The sequence below is a fragment of the Rousettus aegyptiacus genome, unplaced genomic scaffold (assembly GCF_014176215.1).
Source record: "Rousettus aegyptiacus isolate mRouAeg1 unplaced genomic scaffold, mRouAeg1.p scaffold_m13_p_15, whole genome shotgun sequence".
Taxonomy (NCBI): domain Eukaryota; kingdom Metazoa; phylum Chordata; class Mammalia; order Chiroptera; family Pteropodidae; genus Rousettus; species Rousettus aegyptiacus.
This window is the reverse complement of record NW_023416290.1, coordinates 11,881,948-11,900,421: the sequence shown is the minus strand read 5'-3', so window position 1 is coordinate 11,900,421 and position 18,474 is coordinate 11,881,948. Positions and strand designations below refer to the sequence as shown.

Sequence of the window (18,474 nt, the reverse complement as noted above, 5' to 3'; positions counted from 1 at the left end):
ACCCTCCTATGACGAGTAACCTAACATAGTCATGGGTCCTGCGCATTAAGGTGTGAACAATCTGGGATTAAGGGGGCTTTCTTCTGTACACCATGGCTATAATGGACCAGAATCAAAAACCCAGTTCTACTCCTGAGTGCTCTGCAATCAAAATAAACAGCACAGTGTTTGTTTGTCAGAGCTCGTATGTTCCCAGAACTTCGTAAAAGGAATAGCCTTGATCTTGAGGATTTTCTTTTCTAAGTTCCAAAATAAAATGTTGAGGCAAGCCTGAAATCTGTCTCAACTGATAACAATCCATACTCTGCAGCTTAATAAGGGAAAGTATTAACTGATTAATAACTGGTTAGTTGTTTAATCAAGAGTAACAAATGTGCCTGGAGATCTTCCTATCACATCCTACATAAAAACTAAAAATTCACCTGTTAAACTCGGCCTACTCTTAGTAGTAAATAACTTTTGGCTGCCCACATCCTTTTCCTATATTTTGCTATGAGAAATGGGGAAGAAAAGAAAAAACATCCACTGATGACAAGCAGCCCACTTCTTACTCTCTAAGCAGTGATAACTACGTGAAGATCTTGAACGCCAGGGGGGATTTAGGGGAGTAATTAAGAAATTAGAAAGAGAAATAATTGACTTACATGATATAGTGATGTCAACAAATGAACACTGCAAAACAACTTGTCATCTATGTAACTTTGACATCATACAACTCAAAAAAATCATTGAATTTTTACTTTGACTAAAATTTATCTTAACAGCATTTGAATCTTATTTCTTTTTACCAATTACAGAAGTTTGGAAGGTGTGGGGATATATGTGTTGAGGGAACAAAATGAAAGAGGAGAGGAAATCTACCCTGCTTTCCCCCTCCCCCACCAAAAACAAACAAACAAACAAACAAACAAACAACCCAGCATCTAGGAGAAAAGTGTCTCTGGGAAGTGCCAAGGAACCCCCATGGTGCAAGCCAAATGTCTTCTAAGTGACTTCACACTTTACAAAACGTTTTCACATTTCTCATGCACGCTGCTTCTCACATCTACCTGTGTGGTAGCTGTTATCTGCATTCCCTAGTTAAGGAAGATGACTCAGGCTGGTTAGTCAGACTGGTTGGTCAGTGGTCACAGAGGTCGTGAACATTTTGACTCTCCTACTGAGGAAAAGGATCCTTTCCGAGGAAGCCTGGGAAATGTCATCTGGTGAGGCATCCTCTTCTGGGCTCAATCTCTCAAGTCTTTTTTCTAGTTGAAGACTTTGTTCATCCAGCAAAAGTCCAGTTGTGTTCTCAAAATCTAGTGTATTTTGCTACAGGCTCCAGAAGGGTCTCGCCATGCCGACACCTTGATATAAGCCCAGTAAGGCTCCGACCTCCAGAACTGTGAGTGAATAAGTCTGTTGTTCTACACCCCTAAATTTGTGGTAATTTTTTTTTTTTTTATAACAGCAATAGGAAACTCACAGGAATTTGGATACCTGGAAGTGCCAAATATCTAAAAATGTAGAAGTGGCTTTGGAATTGAACAATGGGCAGATGCTGGGAGAATTGTGAGGAGGATGACAGAAAAACCCTAGATTGCTTTGAATGGTGAGTAGAAATGTGGAAGTTAACAGCTCCCCCAGTGAAGATTCAGAAGGAAGTAGGAAGTATGGTAGGGAACATATATATCATCTTAAAAAAAAAAATACATGGTCATAAATAGACTGTAAGTAAAAATATTAACCTTAAAGGCATTGTTGGTGAATGGTCAGATAAGATGAGAAACATGCTACTGGAAACTGGAGAAAAAAGAAGTCACTGTCATACAATTGCAAAAAGCTTACCTACGTTACATCTTGCAGTTATGCAAAAGGCAAAATTTGTAAACAATAAACTTGGATACTTAGCTGAGGAGATTTCTGTTGAAGGGGCAGCCTTGTTTTTTCTTGCTGCTCATCGTAAAATGTGAGAGGAAAGATGTAAAAGAAGAGAAGAATTGTTAAGCCAAAGGAATTGATGACTAGGGGAATTCTCAGCCTATCTATACTGCAAAACAAACAAACAAACAAACAAACAAACAAAACACTAAAACTACGAAATTCGCTGCCAGGATAGAACGCTCTGGAGAGAAGGCCAAAACAGTGGGTGGGTAAGTTTTGCTACTGCCAGGGAAGAATCAAAAGGCTGGAGTATTCAGTCACAAATACTCATTCCTACATACAGAGTATTATTAGTCATTGAAAAGATGAGGTGTGTGACTCACGTTTCTCCTCAGTCATGCAGAAGCCAGGAATATAAATGAGATCATCCAGGAAACAGGAGGATGGTAGAAGACATATTCCGTGAAGGAGTCTCTTGTCTAATAGAGTATATCTTGTGATTTCTGTCCCAGGATGGATCACACCCAGATTCTCAGACCTGATTCAGAGAATTTATGTAACGAGATCTGAGACTTTTGAGCTGATGAGATTTAGATGAGATTTTTAGACTCTGAGTTGATGCTGTGACTGGAAGAATAATGTCCCGGAAAGATGTCTCTGTCTTAATCCCCCAAACCTGTGAATATGTTACTTTACATTGGCAAGAGGGACTTCTGCAGATATGATTAAATTAAGGACCTTGAGCTGAGAAGATTATCCTAAATTATCTGGCTTGATTCAGTGCAATCACACAGATCCTAATAAGAAAGAGACATGAATGAGTATCAGAGTATGAAAAAGAGCTTTGCATTCTGGTAGCCCCCAGAAGCTGGAAGAGGCAAAAAAATGGATTCTGTCCTACATCCGCCCAAAGGAATGTAGCTCCACCAAAACCTGGTGGAGGCCGGTAAGGCCTATCTCAGGCTGCAGAGGCCCGGAACTGAAAGATGAAAAAGTCTCTGTCCCTGTCACTTCCCCCTGGGATTTTCTGTAAGCTCTTAGCCTTATTCATTATAAACCTCATCATTCTGTTTTAAGTGTCCCTCTTTGACAAACACATTTAGTGTCATCTTTTATTTCATTTATTTAGAAGAATTTACCCATTTTACGCTTATTTTATATTGTTTGGTAGGACTCGTTTTTGTCATTCTTGCAGGAGCTGGGGAGGTAGGGAAAGAATAACAGACAGGTTTGTTTTCAAGTCCCCCTTGTACGGCCTTATATGTTGTCTTCTACAATAATTTGGAAAGTCAGATCTATTTTTAAGTCTATTGTCAGTAAATAGTGATTTCTAAAAACATGTATCTAATTATTGCACAAAAACATACATCATATTATTAGTGACTTGCTGGAGATGAACTGGGTTTCCTAGCACCACCCAAATCATATCTTCAGAGTTAGAATCCTACTGTTACCAGCAACCCACAATGCTGGTTCCTCCAAAGGAAACAAAGATTCAAAAAGTTTAAAAACAATTTCTCAAAGTTCTATTTTACATAGATCATTTTTTGTATTCTAAAAGAAATAAATATTTATTGACAACAATTTAAAAATACATAAAAGCATAAAAAAAAGAAAGAAAAAGAAAAAGCATTTCATAAAAGTCTATCACCTAGATAAAGCTACTGTTAAAAATCTGGGTTTAGGTTCCAGAAATGAAGTAACTTGAAGTATTAATATTTTCACAGCAAACTATGATGTAAACAATAAATGATTCAAATGTACTGAAGAACGAGTAAAAGAAATCAGATACTGGAGGGGATTCAGCTATTAAAGAACAGGCCTGTAATGAACGGGGTCCACAGTAGACAGCATTTCCCCTGAGGGCTTCCTGTCAGCATAGAGCAGGACAGCTGGAACTCAAGCAAAAAAGCTACAGCATTACTGGTTGAGGTATCAGAGTTTGGGGCTACTAAAGTGATAAGAAATCTAGGAGAGAAATCTACAAAACATCTGCATATAAACACCCCTCAAATTCTTGGCCAACCTGGGAAGTGTGCCTCTCCAGGGGGGATTTCCAAGAGCCCTGTGGAAGGAATCAGCTGCAAGATGGAAAGAGTTTAGGGTTGGAGTCCTATCAAAGAAGAGAAGCTTGACCTTGAGCTATCCACAGACTTATCTTTATAAAGAGTAATACAACACTAAGCTTCCACAATTTCAAGGTGGCGGGCCAGAAATGTATCTGCACACAAAAACAAAATTTAACGCTCTTCAGGAATGGACAACAAAATCCAGAATCTAGAAATATGGTACTTATAACCAGTAGACAGACCACATCAAGTATGGGTGAGGATGAAGTGCAACTGGAACCCACATAAAGTACTGGGGGAAGTGTGAAAAATAGTACAATTATTTTGGAAAAGTGGCAACTTTCCAAAGTAGTTGTGGATATAAAAGTCTTTACCCTATGACCCATCAATGTTCTAGGTTTGAACCCAAGAAAAACTAAATTTATGTCCACAATAAGGTCTTGTAAAAGGATGTTTACAAAAGCATTATTCATAATAGTCTTAAACTGGAAACAACTAAATATCCATTAACAGAATAATAAATGACAAATGTAGTGTGTGTGTGTGTGTGTGTGTATACATACATATATATACACCACAATTTGCATATAAAATATAAACTACTTTGCAATGAAATAGAATGAGTTGCTGATACATGCAACGACATGGGTGAATCTCAACTTTCTGAGGTGAAGAAAATATTCCATTTCTTGACTGGAGTCAAGAAATGGAATACACTTACATTAGTGTACGCATTTATGACCACGAATCAAACTGCACACTTAAAATTGGCACTTTTTCAGTGATATAAATTTTACCCCCAAAATGTCTGAAGTAGATCCTTGCAGCCTTTGACACTTTAAAGAAAGACAAAAGCAGCCCCTGACATTGAGGTGCTTGTACCATACTCACAGCTAGGACACTTTGCTCCTCTGCTGAACGCAAACAGTTGTGCAAATCGTTATCACCACACAAAGAGACTCTGTGACCACTGTGGATGTGGACAAAGACAAGTTCATGTCTAATATTGACAAAATCATGAACTTTCCAAATCAAATTAAATGACCAAAAATCTCCCAAATCTTATTGATACTAGTATCTGTTACTAATTTACCCATTACAGATTTAGCCTCAATCCATTCCTCTTGACTCACAGATGAGATTTATTAAGATGTCCTACCATAATATAGCCCCTGCTTTCTGACAATACCTTATCAACAGAGCAAAACCTTACTTCCTCAAACCCTCCCCAAAATCATGTAACACAGCCCAAATCCTATAAAATAGGTCCTTTCTAATGGTCTTTTACTGACAATGAACAACGTATGTTCTTTCTTATTGCACTAAGCAATAGTAACTCAACCTGTTCAACTACAGGTTGAACAAAGACCTAGTGGTCTTTAGCTGGAAGGTACTGACACCGTGTATAGGAACATATTCTGTTTTGCAATTTTTATTACTTAATATATCTTGAATGTGGCTTTCCATATCTTCATATATTCTATATTCTATATTTATGGCTATATAATTTTCTATTTGGACTGCTAGAATCTCTTGAACTATACATTTTTTAGAAACCTAGTTTTTTCCCTAATGTTTCACTATAATAAGCAGCCCCAATGAGCATTGTCGAGTTAATTCTTCAAGGACCTTCATGATTTTTTCACCAAGAGAAATTCTTTTAAATAAAATTCCTGGAATTATTGGGTCAAGAGATATGAAACATAATACTAAAAGAATACTCTAGTCTGAATATGTAGTCAGCATTTCAATCTACCACAAATAGGCTTTTATGTCCAACAACTCTCTCTGCAGCTCTTATCGATTCTGCATCTTGTCAACTTTCTTGGTCATTTCTTTGTCCTCACTAGACTCCTGCGCAGCATCTGATACAAATAATTTCCCCTACTTGTTGAAATATGTCCCTATCTAACTTCTAGGGCTCCATATTCACTTGGCTTTCTTCTCCCATCATTAGCTCTTCTTTCTCAGCCTCCTTTGCTGGTTCCTCTTCCTCAGCCAGACTCTTCGATAAGGACAGTTGCCCAGGCCCTCGGCTTTTCCATCTAACTCCCTCACCAGGTGATCAAATTTACACTCATGACTTTACATGCATTTTCATATTTGTAACTTTCATAATTACAAATCCTGCCTGGACCTCCAGATCCCCTGACCACCAGAAACACATACCTCACTACCTACCTAACATGCCCCCAAACAAAATTATTGATCTCCTTAATCCCCCAAACCTTCCCTATTGCGGGAAATGAAGTCACACTCCACCCAGATGATCAGACAAGAAACATAAAATAAGGAAGGAAAAAACTTCTAAGCTTCATCGTTGACTCTCCTCTCCTTCATTTACCCCATTCACTCCATTAGTGAGTCCTGTTGACTCTACCACCAAAAATATATTCCAATTCCAACTGCTTCCCACCAATCCCAGTTATAATTCTAGGCCAAGCCACTGTAATCTCTCTTCAGGAGCACTGCAATGGCTTCCATGGTTGACAGTCTCACCAGCTCATGCCTAATAGAGAAAAACACAATTTCGCAAAAGGAAATCCAACTGCCGTAGTCAAAAGAGGCGGAATGAGATGGTAGGTGGCCGAAGACGACAAATGGCCTCTGAGCTAGTTTCTACCTACTTTTTAAAAAATTTTACCAATTTCGTAGGTAACATTCAAATATTTACTTTGGAACATCCAGCATTCCTCTTCTATGCCATATTACAAACTTCAGACATAATTGTTTAAAGGATGGAAATAGAATGAAAATAAAAATATATGTAATCTATGTATGTGTAAGATCTTTTAAAAATAAACTAGATGGAAAACAGTAGTGAATATTTTTTATCATGTCGGAGAGTAGAAGAGCTTTCTAAACAAGAAGTAGAAACTCTTAAATACATACTAATAACAATAGCAAAATAATTATAGAAGGTACGAAAAAGTGTGACAATTCCTATTATATATGAGCTACTAATGATCAAGAAGTCGTTGATGATCATTTATTACTAACGATACAGAAACAAAGAGACAATGACCTCCTTTAAAGATGGCCAAAGTTTCTCAAAAGTAAATAAATAAAAATTGAGATAAAAATATACTTTTATTTTCATTATGTATCAGACTAGTGAAATTAAAATGATTTATACCAGTACTGACAGGATATGGAGAAATTGGCACTAACATAGATCATTAGTAGTAACATAAATTGGAACTTAGAGTACTTTGGCAACATGCATTAAAGTGTAAAGCACACACACATTTTGACAACTCCATAATCCCACATAAATATTTCCACAAAATCCCAAACATCTATGTTTGCATGTGTGCGTGCTGTTCATGTGTGTGGTGTATCTCTATACAGTCATTACAAATAATGATTTCAATACTTAACAGAGAAAGGTGTCTAAGAAGATGTTTTACAGTGAGGTGTCTAAAATGCATTGTAAAGTAGAAAAAGAAAGTTGCCACACAGAATGTATTTTATTAACATATATTCAAATACATTAGCGTAAGCATAAAAAAATATGTAATAATGTGTAAGAAACTCTTAACTAGTTTCTTCTCTTTAATGGTGGTATCATAAAGAGCATGGTCCTAGAGTGAAATGTCCTCACACAAAACATAGTAACAATAAATAACATGATTTTCTTTGTACAGGGACAAATGATGGTACCTTTTCTACAATGAAATACAGTATAATCAAACTTCTTTAAATGTAGTGCCCTGTGTATTTGCAGCATTAAATAGGGTCTTCCTGTTAGGAAGGAATTGACAATTGATAGCATGGATCCCTCAGCATAATATTTTTTTAGCGGTACAGAGAAAGATAAGCCTAGTCTTAGAATGCTGAGGGCAAAAACCCTTTTGCCTTTCCAACTGCCCCCAAGTTTGACATTCTGACTCCAATAACCATTGATGACCCTGAATGCCCTAACTAGTTAACTTGCCTGCTCCTGCCCTGCATGTAATATGGGAGTAGAACAGATAACCTTCTTTGCCCCAGCTCTTGTTAAAGGCATACCTGGAAATACATCTTAACTGGCTTTGACAGACACTACGGATAGACAAACTGGTGGAGTCTATACAGAATCAAATGCCACTAAAGTTAAAGTCTCCTAAATCCTCATCTTGGGCTCTAAAGCAAGAGCACAGCTGTTGGAGAGGGCTTGGCATATTCCAGGAAGATCACTGAAAACTCGCATGGGAAAAAAAGCAATAGTTCCCTTCTAGAGTATTCATCAATGGGCATTCTAGAAATGTCCACAGGTATCTGAAAGAGCACAACGGTGCCATTTTCCCAAAACTATTGAGAAGGAAACTATATCACACACACATATATTCTCGTACATATACAGAGATATATAAATGTGTGTGTATCTATACAAACGCACGTACACATACATGTATAAATGTGAGTGTATGTGATATCTAATCGCAAAGTAGCAATTACCATCCAGTAAAACTTACCTGCTTGTTTTTCAAATGCTAGAAAGAACCTGGTAGTATGAAAAAAAATAACCCGGTAAAAAGGAAAAATAGAGTGACCGTAGAGCACGAGCTCTTATTTTGGACTCGTTAAAGGCATACCTGGAAATACATCTGAACTGGCTTCGACAGACACTACAGATAGACAAGCTGGTGGAGTCTATACAGAATCAAATACCACTAAAGTTAAAGTCTCCTAAATCCTCATCTTGGGCTCTGAAGATGTTCTACTTCTACATTTCAAATCAGATAAAGAAGCGATCAACTTCTGGGTTTTGTTGTTTGTTCTAATAAAAATAGAGCAAATACATAAAACCCACACTGTAAACTCATTTAATACTCACGAATATCCCATGAGATACTGTTATTTCATTTTCCCAAATGAGGAACAGTGAAGTAAACTGAGGCAGAGAGGCACCCAGAGTCATTGTTCACACCACGCATTTTCCTGAAACATTTCACTTTTAATTGAATGAAATGTAAGCGAATTTCCCTCCCGAAACGTTCTATGAATTCCAGGCCATGAAGCATCAACTCGCTGTAAGGAGGCACCAAAACCTGTATGTTTGGAGGCCACGTGTGATGCATAACGTGTAACACAAAACTAGGGCTTATTACAACCTACACAGCAGCAGCAAATCGAATTGGGTCCCAACGCTTTGTATATGATGTATGTATAGGAAAGAGGCATAAAAAGCCTTTGACATTACGCAGGATCCCAAAACGCGCCAGGGCCCGCAGCAAGCCTGGACTGCCCACACTCGAAACCGTGTTGGGGGCTGCCCCGGCCGTCTCGGCGGCGCGCGGTCCGCGGGGCCCAGGGCGCATGCGTGGTCCGGGCCGCGCGGCGAGGCCGCCGGGCGCTTACCTGGTGCGCCCCGCGCGCAGGCACAGGACCAGGAGCAGCAAGGCCGCGAGCAGGGCCAGGCCCGGGGCGCTGAGGAGCTGCAGCAGCAAGGGCTCCAGCGGGAGGCGGCCCGTGCCCGCCGACATGTCTTCCGCCGTCCGGTTGGCGCGCGGCCGCGGTGAGCAGCCCGGGGTCCCTCTCCGAGCGGGGCGCGCGGCGACTCCGCAGCCTGGCGGGCTTTCTCCGAGCTGCGCTGCGCGCGTCTGGCCCGAGCGGCTGGCCTGCCCGCGGCGCTGCCAGGAATGTCAGCGCGGGTCCTCGAGGCTGGGTCTTAAGGTTCCCGGACTCTCCCCCACCCCCACCCCTTCCCCCACCCCCTTGCTCCCTGCGATGCCCCGGCCGGCCCCCCACCCATGAGCACCGCCCCGCTCGGCGACAGCCGCCCGCCCGGCCGCGGCTGGAAAACGGGGCGGGAGGAGGGCCAAAGAGGGGGGAAGGGGTTGGGATTTCCCGAGCCCTGGAGGAGGGGGATTTCTTTTCTGAGCTGGAAATGAGCGTGGCGTGCGTTCCTCATCCCTCAGCCTGCGCCCCTCAGGAGGGACCCTGCTTGGCCCAGCAGAGGGTGGGACTGTGCCCGCCGCGCCCTGGCATCGGGGAGCTCCCGGGCACGATCGAGGGACCCGGCGTGCGGCAGATAGCTGCGGGGTACGCTGCTCCGCGCCCGCCGCCTTCGCCCTGCTCGTCCTCCTGCGAGGCTTTCGTGGGAGCCCGGTGTGTGCACGGCCGGTCCCGGAGTCGGCTGGGACCCTCCAGAAGCCCAGACAAAGAGAAGACAGATGGAACCAGCCATCGCAGAACACCGGCAAGGCCCCAAATAGGCACGGTACCGGCCCCGCGGGCTGTATTTAGAAAGAATAAGGAAACAACTTTTAAAATACCTTTTCCTGAGTAATCACCAGCCACGGGGGATTTCACACGTGTTTATTTACTCTCCTCACCAAACTTGTAATTGTCAGCAGCATTTTGGAGAGCGTATAATGAGACTCCCGTTAAGTTACTTACCCCGGTTAGTTGATAAATAAAAAATAATAATAACCATTCTAACCAAGGCTATTCCAAGATTTTTCCCTTATGCAATATTTTATTTCAACAGTTCTCCGAACTATTATAACCTGTGACCTTTTACCTTTCCAGCCCATCCTCCCCGTCACCGCCTCTCTCTACAGCAAAAACGGTACCGGCCCCGCGGGCTGTATTTAGAAAGAATAAGGAAACAACTTATTCTTTCTAAATACAGCACGCGGGCAGCTTTCCCCCTGTTCAAAATTCTTAATAGTTGCCTTTGTGGTAAAGCCAGAAATCTCCGGCCTGTGATGAGAAGCCCTCCACGATTTCTCTTCATGATACAACTCCCGTGGCCAGTACAGCTCCGTATACAGTAAAGCTTGAGCCAGTGTGTCCCTCACAATCAGCCCTTTCACAGCTTCGTTTATGATACTAAATTCTGCCTGAGAAATTTCCCTCCCTTTTCTAAATACTAAAACTCTACCTACCTCTCAAGACCCAGGTCAAATCCTCCTTCCTTCTAGAAACTACCCCTAACTCTTTTCTGTAATCTCTCCCTCGTCCATATTTTAACACTTTTACTGCTTTCCGCCCCATCACATTTTTCCACCATGAGTTATTTCTGCCTGTCTTCCCTGCTGTAGAAGGTGAGAACCATCTCTCAGACAACCATGTCTGCACTCACTCTCCACCCCGCAGTCCCCTGATCCCATACCCTGGAGTTGCAAAAACAGCTGGAAGTACTTTCCATGTGCCTGGCTCTTCCTAGTCAGTGCTCCAGAACTGAATTACCGCTGCTTCGCTGTCCTTGGCCTTAAAGCTGTGAATGGCTAGGCTAGCAGAACCCCAATGTTTATAAGCATCTTCATCTCTGACTTTCTATTCTGGGGTCTTTCTACTGCCTCCCCTTCTTCCTGTTGTAGATTCAATTCTCCAGGAACTCTAAAAAGTTACAGTGAGCCAACAGCTATTCCATCTCCTCCAAGAGAAAGCAAATTTGTTTCTGCTTGGCCAGTGGAGCTGGTGCGGACCACCGCAGAAAGGCCCTCTTAATAATTTTCACAAGAAGCGTCAATCTCTATACTTTTATTTTCCATTTGATCACCTGAAAGACTCTTCTGTTTAAAATATAGGTAAAAATGTCAAGCATTAATCAACTTATTGAACACTTACTACGTGCTAAACATTTTATTTCGAAACATCAATGATGGCAAACACCTGCAATTAATCACACCACACCGTCTTCTGGAAGCGGAAGGAGGAAGACTACAGTGCCACCTAGATTTGGTTAGCAACTGTCTCCTATCCCCCTGGTATCTGTATAGTATCTTACTTAGAATACTTTATGGTGTACACCGAATGGATTTTGAATATGTTTCTCTTGTATTTTCCATTTATGTTTAAGGGGGTCTCCATTCTGTTAACCGACCTGGTTGAAATAAAATCTAAAGACATCTCTTATTCCTCTTTTGCTTTTGTAACCCAATGACAGCATCGTTATATTCAATACAGTTCTGTTTATTTTACTCTGTCTATTCTCTGACTAGTTGAACCTCCGTATCTACTTTTTCCTTCCTCCTCAGGAACAGCCCTAAATATTTTTAGCTGATCAGGTGGCGGTCCATCATAAACACTGCTTTTCTAGCCTTCCTTGTAGTTAGATGTGACCATGCGACTAAATTCAAACCAGCAGGCTAAGCGTAAGGTATAAGTTCTGGAAAGTGCCTGTAACAGGAATGAACAGGACCTCTGCTGCGCTCCCCTTCTGCTGGTTAGGATGTGGACACTATGCCATCTTAGTATATATAAATATGTCCCAAATACTATATTTAATATTTTTGTTTACATGAAATTCAAAATTAACTGAGGATCCTATACTTTTACTTGCTAAATCTGACAACTCTAGCTTAATTCCAGCGCAGAGGTTCCTAAGGCGTACAGATAAGACAACTGTAAAATTCTAGCTGCACAACTGTCCGCTTCAGAAGCCAGCCACAAAGTGTTCCTTCAGCCTCACTTACTAGTGTTAGTGTCTTGTGTACCTCGGCCACACTAGTTAGACCAGGGTCAACAGATTTAAAAAAAATCATGGGATGCCCCTTAGATTTTGAGGTACCCAGATGTGGAAGTGTGTTCATTATAGATAGCAACTTGCCTAAACATCTTCAGAACATGTTGATTGTGAGACACATGGAGAGAGAGAAATATAAGCAAAAACAATTGAAAGCTAAGGAAGCAAAGGGAGAAGATGATACATTGGGGTCAACACAGTAAGAGCCATGAAATTCCAGATGATGGGCCATACTCCAAAGCCTCCCCCACGAGCCCAAGTGACGCTCATCTGCCAGATGATCCAAGCTGTCGGCCTCTTTGTTCTCTATCCGATCAATGATTGGGGCTTGAACTCTGGCCCTGCCCGCCCCGCCCCCCCCCACCTTTCGGCTTTCTCCCGATTCTAAAGAGCCTGTTTGGAAGTCGCCAAAGCTTGAATAATGACTATTTTCCCCTGCATTTCAGCATCTATGCCCTAATTCTACACCTGACTTTGAAAATACTAATACACTGGACTGAGACCTTCAACTCCACCTACTTAGTCAACTTTTGCTAAGTGCAAATAACATCCATGGCACTATACCTGGTCTACTGGACCTATAAAAATGAACGAGGTGGCCCTTCTTTCGAAGAGCTGAGACTATCGGGACTGAAAGGATTGACATTGGAAAGGAGAAAGGAAAGAGGCTGGTCAACAGGAGACTATGGCTTGACAAAGTGGGGATTTAAGAAGATGCACCCAGATGGTTTCAATCCTTTTGTAAATCATGTGCTGGGAAAAGAGTAACTTGTTGGGAAACACTTGAAACCACCACTGTGGAAAACGTCAGAGTAGAATTTCACACATTATTTTTGCCAATATTGGGAAGTTCCAAAAAACCAAATTTGAGTAGTCCCGCCTGAAAGGTACTATCAACTTTTGACATAAAATAGAGATTGGGTTTTGAGTTGAAGGGGTTCAGAACAGGCCTCCCCAAGATGTGCCATTTCGGCATATAGATTATTTCGAGTTCAAGGCAACTAAGACCCTGTGAGTTCAAGAGAAACTTTTACCTCTCAAAGAATTGAAATTGGGGGCCTTGCCATGACTAAGAGTTATTACAGAAAGAACTTTTTATGACCTATCTATATGTCAGGGCAAACTTCTCATTACTGAACATTTGCTCTTCTAATCTTCCTGTGAATGAGGTTCTCTCCTCTGAAGCCCTGGTGTCTTAACTCACTCCTTGGCTCAGAATGTCACACAGACTTCATTTTACCTTTCTGCCTCAGAACCTCTCAGGTATGTGGAGCCTCTAACTCTCTCATATGTGTGGGGTTCCCATATGAGCATATGTAAATTTGGCTATATTCTCCTGCCGATCTGTCTTATATGTCCATTTATTAGATTAGCCAAAAGAACCTAGAAGGGTAGATGAAAGTTTCTTCCTCCCCCACAGAGTCATATCTATAATTTAAAGGAATGATTGTAGTTACCTTTCTCCTTTTCCTCATGAGGTGTGTTTTAGCTAACTTTGATTTCCTATCCCCTCTATTAGAATTAAGACCACCCCCGGCAAAATCTTGAAGCAGAGGAAGGGAAAAAAATAGAAGAAAGGAGCATGGATTAAAAAGACCTGCTGTGTGCCACGTAGCGCTTCACGTTTTAACACACATTGTTTCACCTCATCTTCAAAACCAGTCTCTGATGAAGATGTTATTCCCTTTTACATAAAAGAAAAGCAAGCCTCATAGAATTTTAGGGTGTCCTTGATTATTCAGCTTCCACATTCCATTGAGAAGTCACCCTTTCTTTCACCGTACCGTCTTGCCTTCCTTAGAGCTTTCTTTCACTAACTCTTCACTATCTCTCCTCAGTCCTTCTTGCTTCCATGTTTTTACCTTGAGCTGTCCATAACTGAGCTACGCCATGGGGGAAATTACAGCTCTGCTTTGTACCTTGGCTCACCTCAGCCCTCATCTAGCTCAGTTTCTCCATTTGAAAAAAAAAAATGACTACCTTCTCTTTGGTTTAAGATGGTTAAACGGTGAGGAGTAAATATGACAATCGAAATGCCTGGAGTTCCTCCCTTTTTCCACATTTGAGCACCTTCTGCTCCATTGGCATAGGGTATAAGTATAAATGAGTTTATCAGACAAATTCAACCCACCCGAAGTGTTGGCTTGTTGATGTGCTACTTTTGCCGGATTGAAATTTAAAATGTGCCACTTCCGTATTTTCTTAAGGTGGTTATTCTGCTTGCAGCCAAGATCATAACAGTATATACTGAGTCCTGAAATACTATAAGCCTGAAAGTTATTAAATATAAATACTGAGGCACCTGAGATGCCAGCCCTGAACCCAATTAAATGTATCTTAAATCACAAATGCCTCCTCTTATTTTATCTTTCTTTCTTTACAATTTTAAGAAATAGCACTTATTTTCTCTTTACATTAATTTTCTTTCTTCTAAAAAGGTGTTTTATAGTGCTGACCTAGACATTCAGCTTACACGTATAGACATGGCCGGCAAAATGCTTATTAAATAAAATGCTGTTAAATGAATAGAGTGACACAACAATAGAATGTCATTACATTTAAATTTTTTCTTAAATAAAGTACAATTTTAGGTAAGACCTGAATATAATTATTTTGAACCAACTTTAAAAATGGTGGAACAGATGGCTTCGATTATCTCCAGGAGGAAGGAAAAGATTCAAGAGTTTTGTCACATCTTGTTCAATAGTCTTGGCATTACACTTGAGTTCTGAATACTCTGGCTTATCAATTCACAAGGCCATGCTAAACTTAGTTTATTCTCATGATATGACCCTACTTCCCATGCCAAGATTCAAGGCTTACCCTCTGTCTTTGACTCACTGGCTTTTCCATTAAGTCACTTCCTGATTACTCAATGGGCCCAAATTTCTGAGGACAGAAAGCACAAGGAATTCTCTAGGCCTTCATTCACATAAGAACCATTTATTCTACCCTCGCCCCCCAGCTAATTCCTACAAAGAAGGGAAAGTTTTTAGACTCAAAAACATTTGGGGGAGGGGGGGATCGGAACTTGCTGGTTCTTGGAAAGGAATCAAGGAGCTTTGGTCTGAAAGAAAATCTACCCACATCACCTCTCACTCTAGGTTCTGCTGTTTCCACAGCAGGTCCTGAGAAACAGTCTCTGAGAGAGAAACCAGCACAGGAATATTTTAAGTCAGGCTCCCAGAATCAGCAACAGGGGCGGGAAAGTGAGGGAAACAGAGGGAGAAGTTAGATTGGGATGCAGTCTCCACAAAAGGTTCAGCCCAAGAGGGTATCTGGAACTCAAATGGCCTTGCAGAATTGTCCCACAATGGGGTGAAGATTCAGGACTTTAGAGTCCAATATCAACATGGCAGTGATGGTGGACTGCCTTCAGGAAAGGCAGGGAGGCTTACTTTGGGCAAGGGAGTTCTATTTAGCTGCAGACAATTCTTGAAGCGTCTGGTACACTCATAGAAACTGTAAGCACAGGTCCTCCCATCCCAATAGAGACTCTGAGCAACATAACACACTGTCCACTAAACACACAGTGTTCACTATAATGCCACAGAAACATATCAGGGGCAGGTATCACGCAGATGGTAATGATTCTTGCACTCATTAATTGTGGAGTTGTTTTCTCTTTTACTAGCAGCATTATAGTAACACTAGGCTCTCAGCTCTGAGCTGATCCAGCAACCATATTTATTAAATCATCCTAGTGTTAAAGAAGAGAAAAACTTTAGATTATGAATCAAAGTTTTATTATAATATTGCAACAAGGAAAGCCTCTAGGAATTTAAACATTTACTCTGATTAAGAACATTATAGAAAAATTAGCTAACCATTGTAAGATTAGCTACAAAAGGAAAGAATGGCTTAAAATCACCCAACTATTAATAGTAGCAACTATGTATATGCTAGAAATTTTGAGTATTCTGATTTATGAGCAATCATTGAACTAATACAAGAAGAAACTAATTTGTAATGATTCTGAAAAACAGTCTGTCTGTTTGCCAGGGTTAAAATATAACTAAGGTGGGTATACGCTCACAGAACTCGGAATGTTAGGGGTTTTCTAACATCTATGTCTGCACATGCAGGATCTGTTTTAACCTTATGGCAACTGGTAACCTGAAGGCAGGACTCTGTACCTTCACTCGTTTCTGCAGTAAACCCACACGGCACACACTGAAGTCTGCTGCAAGTTTGTGAGGCATCCCGTTGTACAGCACATAAGGTACCATGCGAAAAATCCTTGACATTTTGTTTCCCAGTCTTCTAGGTCCAAATTGCAGTAGGAAATTTCTTTGTCTTTCCCCTGACAGAGTCCAGCCTCTCCGGTTCTATTCTACCTCTAGAATTTTCCTCTTTAAATATCAAATACCTTCTGCCTTTGTAATGAAAAGCAATTCGCATCACATTTATTTATTTATTTATTTATTTATTTATTTATTTATTTATTTATTTATTTATATTTTGCGCAAGCCACTGGGATCTCTTATGTCAAGAAACTATCAAAAATTTTCTTCCGAACAATGGGCATGTAATATTTTCAAAAGATAATTATTATCCTCAACAATACTAATTAAAGTACTTTAAAGCAAAATTAATCATTTTCTTTTTCAGGAATATAAGTAAATGTTAGGAAAATTAGAAAATGCCGTCTCCTCTCTCCCATCCTTAAAGATGCTCTAATGACAGTGATTGGTCAGTCAGAGGGTATATGGACTGACAAACATCAACACGTGTCAGTTCTGCATTTACTGGCACCTCAGAGAGTCCCATTTATAAACAAACTATGTCTTTTTGTTGCTTGCCCTTCCCCCCTTTACAGGTTAGATTCTCAGTCTAGAAAGGCGCAGGGGCTAATGCAGGCTTTTAAGGTTTGCCTCTTCCTGCCTTTGCATGTCCCCAGACCTCAAAATCCATTTCTCTTTTTCCATGTCTCTTTGTTATTGCTTCTCCTTTATCAATTCCCAACAATCTAAAAATTATTCTTTATCTATATTCTCACTCCTGGTCTCAGCAAAACTCTCAACCAGTAGCATTCACACAATTCCCACGACAACACAAAAAATAGTAGAATGCTTTAAGGAACTTTCAATATACAAAAATTAAAACATATATTTGAATTCTACCTGACTACTTTTCTCTGCATGTCTGCATCAAAAATCAGAACATAATTATTTTGTAATTAGATATCTGAAAATGAATTTCTTTCTACTACTTTGGGCTTTGGTTATTCTTCTTTTTCTGGTTCTTTGAGATATAAAGCTAGATTGTTTATTTTAGATTTTTTTTTTTTTTTGATGTAGGCATTTATCACTAAGAGCTTCCCTCTTAGAACTGCTTTTGCTATATCCCGTATGTTTTGGTGTGTTGTATTTCCATTTTCATTTGTCTCAAGGTATTTTTTAATGTTTATTTAGGTTTTTTCTTTGACTAACTCTTTGCTCAGTAATGTGTTGTTTAACCTCCACATATTTGTGAATTGTCCAGATTTCTTCTCATAATTGATTTCCAGTTTCACACCATTGTGGTTGTAAAAGATACTTGCTATCATTTCAATCTTCCTAAAATTATTAACACTTCCTGTGGCCTAACATATGACCTATCCTGGAGAGTGTACCATGTGTTCTTGAAGAGAATATATACATACAGTTCCCGACTTACAATGGTTCGACTTACATTTTTGACCTTACAGTGATTTAAAAGTGATATGCATTCAGTAGAAACAATACTTCAAATTCTGAATTTTGATCTTTTCCAGGGCTAGCGACATGTGGCATGATACTCTCTTGTGATGCTGGGCAGTGAGAGTTAGCCACAGCTCTTGGTCAGCCATGCGACCATGAAGATAAACAACTGATACTCTACATTGTACTGTGTTACCAGCATTTTTGGACATTGTGTTTTGTATTTTTGCACCCAATCATGTCTACAAAATGCCCATCTGTGTGCCAAGGTGCTTTCAACTGTGTACTATAATGCAACTATTCCCTTTTTAAAAATTTTCAGTACAGTATTCAATAAATTACATAAAGTATTCAATACTTCATTATAAAATTGCCTTTGTGTTAGATGATTTTGCCCAACTCT

The 18,474-nt window shown here is 40.3% G+C and overlaps 1 protein-coding gene across 2 annotated transcripts in view; it reads right to left on the bottom strand.

The window, feature by feature from the left end:
- The window catches only part of LOC107514800 (cytochrome P450 7B1), a 147,691-nt gene extending 138,116 nt beyond the window's left edge, over window positions 1-9,575 (bottom strand). Inside the window, exon 1 of one of the 2 annotated variants that reach the window (XM_036232823.1) lies at window positions 9,276-9,575. In XM_036232823.1, the coding sequence (XP_036088716.1) occupies window positions 9,276-9,400 (125 nt within the window). In that variant the 5' untranslated portion in view covers window positions 9,401-9,575. The remainder of the gene's footprint in view (window positions 1-9,275) is intronic. The other variant, XM_016152878.2, reaches the window with a different exon arrangement.
- Window positions 9,576-18,474: the final 8,899 nt, after the last annotated feature.